Here is a 6,080-nt window from a genome sequence, read left to right on the forward strand (position 1 = left end):
CGCACAGCCGTGATCAAGGCTACGGTTCCGCTGACGATCGAAAAACCAAACGACTTAAACGGCCAACTGGCTTTTTATTGTCCCCATACATTGTGTTGCAATTCTACAATGCCACAAAAACAACGGAACGTTGGAGACATGTACCATATTCCAATGCGACACGTTTAAATTTTAATCATTTCAACGGATCCATGCCATATACGTTTTTCATAATGTAAAGTATAGCATTCAAATTTGAAAAAATAACAACTTAACACGGATAAATAACGCTTATATACACCAAGAAAAAATGAACACCAGACTAACTCCGGCTTTGGAGCGAAACTTAAAGGATACACTCTCGCCTGGAAGGCGGAAGGATGAAGAGCCTACCACCATCCGCTGCTTCTGACCTGTTTCTTCATTTATTTAGTAACCTTCAAGTTAAAAGTTGACAAAAAGCCCAGCTGAATCAGCCCAGTTAACTCAGCCGCTCACGGCTTTCTACCTTCCAAGTGTAGAAATACGTCATTTAAATTACTGGACCTGCAAATTTTTGAAAGAAGTGGTGTATTTTGTGGTAAGAGAGCCAAATGGGGCAAGGAAAAGCAACACACATCGGCAAAACAGTTTATATGTGTACCTGTATACGTTCTCTGCGTGTTCAGTATACCGAGGTCAACTTAAACTTATTCATTAGCCTAATTTTGTTCGTGTGTTGGACAAGGGAAAGAAACATATAGAAATGGACCACACAAAAGAATTGCATGTCTTCTTATAAAGATAAGTGAGGTTGAGAGTTTCTGGCAAATACGAAGCTTTGAGACTCGTTATACAAGTACACTGAGACATACGGAGAACATAAACCCGCTCATTATTAAGGAATAAAAGAAAGTGGAAAATATATTACACAATGGCCTAACTCTACATAAGATTTTCTTTATGATAATATGGAGATTTCAAAAGTGTGTAAAATAATATAGGACACTTTACCAAATACCATTCTCAATATAACAGTTTGGAGACTTCTAACAATTGCACATTAACCGCCATCATGCATGGTCTACAGGTGAAGTCAGGGCACAAAACACCAGCACAATTTATGCGACTACGATGAATGGCTCCGCTACTAGCTTCTCAGGTGATACCAGCTTCTACAGAAAGCTTTTTCACTAATTTTATGCCCGTCTTTGCATCCAAATCTGCCTTGTGAAAAAAGCTAATTAACAGTATATAATTCCTCCAAGAATCGGTTGGATCGGGTCGTGCACAGATGATATGAATGATTTGCCACAGCTACCTAATAACACGGCATGTAGATTTGCACCTCGACGGCTCGGCCAGCATCACCCAGTATTTCAAGGCGCTGGATATCAAGCGAGGAGGTCGTATGGTTCATACGAATCAGAGGCGCGTCGTTCCCGCTTTTCCCAATGTGCATCTCGCTAGCGTTATTCACGACCGCCAACCAGAAGCGACCGAAGCCTCCCTCGGTCCCCACGCCCGCATCAGTCAGGGAGACATGGTCAAATGTGCCGAACTGAATCATTTGAACCCCGTCCGAGCTAAATACTGGAATCGAGAATAAAGACAGAAAAAATTGTGACCTATTTTATTCTGATAATGGTGGATCTGTGCTGGTTGGATACAGGCCTAGGTTTAATTTGTTACTGTAATTGACAATTTTTTCCACGCAATTCATAGGCGTACGACTAAATCTGCCATACTCATTACGGCGTAATAATACTTAAAGGGTATTTTTGAATGAGTATTTACTAGTAATGGATGAATTATGAAAAATGAACCTCCTTTTAAAAGAGCGGTATACGCCTTTCGTCATTCCGTGTGTCTTTTTGGTACATGGTACCATGTTCATTTCGCTTTGAAACAAATCGACGACTGTATTACTCCGGATTTCAATGGCAGCAATATTCAAAATGAAATGCATCGTATTCGAGAATAGTATACATGTACGTCTGCGCGAGGTCGGAACTGTATGGAATTTGCATAACATCAGGTCCTATGTTCTCGAATGACCTTGCCTAGCTTGTTGAAACACCGAACTGGTTCATTTTAATGAGACACGACTGTTCCATGATCATTTGATCTAATTTTATCATGTAGCCGCGGTCAGAGTTGTTATGATTCAAGTCAACGACTTGACTCGATTCCTACTCGAGTCACAATTTTTGGCGACTCGACTCCCAACGGGTAAATGAATCGATTCGACCCGAGTATACATGTACCTGCCAGCAAATGACTCGAGTCCCTCATCAGAAAACCCGACTTGAGTGAAAGTTATTAAGACTTGAGTCCGAAAATAAAGCAAACTACTTTTACGACAAAACATATTTGGAATGACTTACAATGGTGGTGAATAATACAATATTCATGTCATGTGTTACTTCCATATAGGGAAAGATGTGGTGTGACCACATACTGTACAAATCTAAACATGTCCCCAAACGACTTTCTCTTTTGTTTGAATTTGTCGTATTGTGCTACAGTATTTGTGACTCAATTTGACTCGAGCTTAATACCTGAATCGACTTGACTCGATATTTTTGCCTAATGAACTCGCCTTAAGTCACTACGTTAAACAATGACTCGACTCGAGTAATAAAACTTAGTGACTCGTTCCAACTCTTGCCACAGTTGCCCCCCCCATGCGATCAGCTCAGGCTTACCAATGTAGTACAACTTCTCAAGACTGTCCCCATAGACATAGATGCCGATGCTGGCAGGAGTTCTTACGCTGAACTCCAGTTGTTTCAATGAGGAGTTGAACAGACCTTGAGTAGGATATCGAAACGGCTCTTCCTCTTGGTATGATTCAGTTGTGAATGTGACGCATGCCTCAGTGACGCCGTCGACTGAAGTCACTGGGAAAGGAGACACGATCGAGTCGGTCGATACATGTGGTATGAAAACTGCGGAAGAAAGGAGTTTCTGCCATCCTGAAATTCCCCCTTAAGGCGCCTATCCATAATTTATGAACCTTTTTGGATCCGTTCCATATCTGTTTCCTGGATTCCCTCCTGTACCATCTCAGTGAACTTTCTGAAACTGACCTTACAGACGTAAGGCGCACTGAGTTTTGATGTATTCCAAAGTAAAGGCCCATTTCTCCTTTTTGGGGGGAGGGGGAATTGAACTACTGAAGCGAGATAGTATCAAGGAATAGCATACGGTTTCGTTGTTGGTGGTGTTGTTGTTTGTTGTCGTTTGTCTCTGTTGTTGTTGTCGTCGTTGTTTTGTTGTCGTTGTCGTCATGGTCGTTCCCTGCCCATTCGGGGGTTAAATTACAAAGTTCCGATTTCGCCTTTATGTATTAATCCTTTGGCGTTCCAATTTGTCATATCTTAAATTCTCCTTTCCGTTATATATTCTGCTACTGTACATGTACAACAACCACAACGTTGGCAATTAATGCTACTGACACGAGTTTAAATGCATCGCGCAATTGCTCGCCGTCCTCAACCGGTACTGCTTGCTTACCTTTCTGGTCGTCACCTCCCCAGCATCGTCCCTCTAGATTCGGCAGGACTGATTTCAACCACAGGCGCTTGTGGAATATCTCCCCTGGACCTGGCGGAGGAGGCACGAGGCCAAAGTACAGCGTACGCATCTTGCTCTCTGCGTGTGTCAGTTGCGCTAACAGGAAAGAAAATTGCTTCATTGTGACGATAGCTTGGGGCATTACCATTAAAACTCTCTCTAACTTTTGAGTGAGTGGAATCTATCGGTCCTCTCCAGAATCTTCAGAACAAAATAATTTGCGTCATATTTCGCCGGAATTAACTAATCACGAAAAGCGATGGTGATTATGTACCGTTTCACCCTGAAGATGATCAACAGATAATCATATATAGCTATGATTCAGCCCGATGGGTTCACGCCAAATGAATGACATCTTAAATCGGTGATACATATGGCGTAGTGGGGTCGAAAAGTTTTAGCAGATTTAGATCCAAGACAATGTTCCCATCGTGCAAAAGGATAAACCGTCATCTCAAAAAAGGGAGGAAAAAATCTAAAGATTATTAGTGCTGCCGCATAAAGAGACTCAAAAGGGTTGTTCTTTCTCCAACCCTTCCTCCATTGAATTCCGCAGTTTTCAGTTTTGAATTGCTGTCTGATCTTTTCGGGTCAGTCAAAGTGGATTGTTCAGCAAAGAGGAATATCTTTGAACCATCTACACTGGACCAAATCTTACCTTGGTAAGAAGTCAAACCAAACAGTAAGGTCGCTAAGGTTGATAGGACTATCTCCATTTTAGAGGGAACGTGCAGCATACGCAGCTGTGGGAGTCAGATGCTGCCTACAAAGACACCAATCGTAATTTGTAATTTCTCTTGATGGGTTGTCATTAACCAGCTGATAGCTTTTCAGCCTAAGGGTGACACCCGTTCTTCGATGGACCCCGCGGCTAAGCTCGTTTGCGGGCGATCGTCAGCATCAATAGCTTCTTTAATGGGCTGAACCTTTCAAACCAATGGCGACGGTACATGTAGCCAATCCGTTCAATTACTTCATGCTCTTTCGGATCCCAGAGAGTGATTCTGACCTCGGTCTTTTTCAAAATGACTGAGCTAACATCTGATGCTATTTGGGGAGAGCGATTGACAAGGAGTAAAAAGTATAATTCAGAAATTATTAATGCTGACATGTACCCAGTGGGATTTTACCATCTTCCCGTCACCGTTCAAGCTTCCTACTATCTAGAGTATTAAATTCCATTCTATTTGGATAAAACAAAATCCTTGCTTTGAAAATCTTCCTAAGTTTATTTTGTTTGCAATATGTGGTTGAAACCATAAGATGCTTTGAAAATTGTATTGTTAATGAGTAGATTTTTTAAATTTGAATTATGTATCTGTCCTTTTTTCAGGTAAAATAAAAGTGATGTTTGGAAATAAATAGAGTAAAATATTATACCCACACCCGTCCGCAAAAACTCAACCTAAAAAACTTGCCCTTGGGCACTTTTCGAATTCTTCTTTTTCAGAGTACAGTATTCTAATAGAAAGACACTAAGCCTTAGATGGTAACTGAAATAGATTTGGTTTAAAAATACAAAACCCAAAATGTACATCTGTGTCTCAGTCAACCTCCTTTTCAATTTTTACCTCACTTTTTAATATGGTGTTTGCTGCCTTTCTGGTGTTTATGCAAATGAATATTTCCATGTTTCCCTAATGTTCGACCATGAAAAGTAGTTTCTTATGAGGGACTTTGTCAAGGGCCTTGGGAAAAGTTTGATATGATGACGTCAACTCGTTTTTGATCATCCATGGGAGTAGCAATATCATTCACTATTGTGATTAGTTGGGTGTCACGGGGGTGCTTGAACAAAAGCCGTGTTCAACTGGGTTCAAGATTGTTTTCTTTAAAGATCAATTAATATGACATTACATCTCAGACCGATCTGGTAGACAAGTCATTATTGAGAAGCGTTTGACTGGAAACATTCATGTCCTGGGGGAATTTTTCTTGGTTACTTTCGTTTAATAATAAATGAAAAGAAATTGGGCAAAAATAGAACCTTCGTTTTGGTGCGTTTGGCTTTTAGGTTCGTTTCCACTAGTGCAACCCCATGGCCACTCATAGATACCTGGTATCACTGAACAATAAAAAACAATACTGGAGTAGACAGTGAAAGCGAAATCTAAGATGGTTTCTTTTTTTGCGGCCACATGTCCTTGTCGGGCCACCCGCTGCTTCTTCTCGGTTGTGACTACAGATGTTAAGCAGTAAAGTATGACATTTTGTCACTGTAGCCTCATACCCCGATTCGACAGCAGACGTAGAGGAGGACGTATCTTGTTTTTAGGCAATTACAGTTGGTGATTAACCATATTCGCGTCGATAGTTTAGTGCCTATTCAGCAAAAAAAGGACAATGCATCCAGTCTCACTCCACTGTGAAGAGGAACAAATTAGACGAAACCAGATAATAGAAACGAAGTTTCATGTCGATAGAGGTTTCGGAAATAGTGGAAATCGTATAATAATCGCGTTGTACGTTCTGGACAATAGAGGGCGTACGCGGTCACATTTGCATGATTGGAGTACTTTTTTCATTTAAGTGGAAACAAACGA

At 41.0% G+C, this 6,080-nt stretch overlaps 1 protein-coding gene across 1 annotated transcript; it reads right to left on the reverse strand.

Moving 5' to 3' along the window:
* Positions 1-168: 168 nt before the first annotated feature.
* Positions 169-4,289, reverse strand: LOC110980337 (uncharacterized). The gene is made up of 4 exons (XM_022236938.2): positions 4,196-4,289; positions 3,478-3,633; positions 2,667-2,861; positions 169-1,551 (listed from the first exon to the last, which is right to left on the reverse strand). Exons 1-4 carry the CDS (start codon positions 4,272-4,274, stop codon positions 1,280-1,282), a joined length of 702 nt encoding a protein of 233 aa, XP_022092630.2. The 5' UTR covers positions 4,275-4,289; the 3' UTR covers positions 169-1,279.
* Positions 4,290-6,080: the final 1,791 nt, after the last annotated feature.

Source organism: Acanthaster planci, linkage group LG07 (assembly GCF_054643075.1).
Source record: "Acanthaster planci isolate LZ-2023a linkage group LG07, COTS_SCS, whole genome shotgun sequence".
In the NCBI taxonomy this organism is placed as follows: Eukaryota; Metazoa; Echinodermata; class Asteroidea; order Valvatida; family Acanthasteridae; genus Acanthaster; species Acanthaster planci.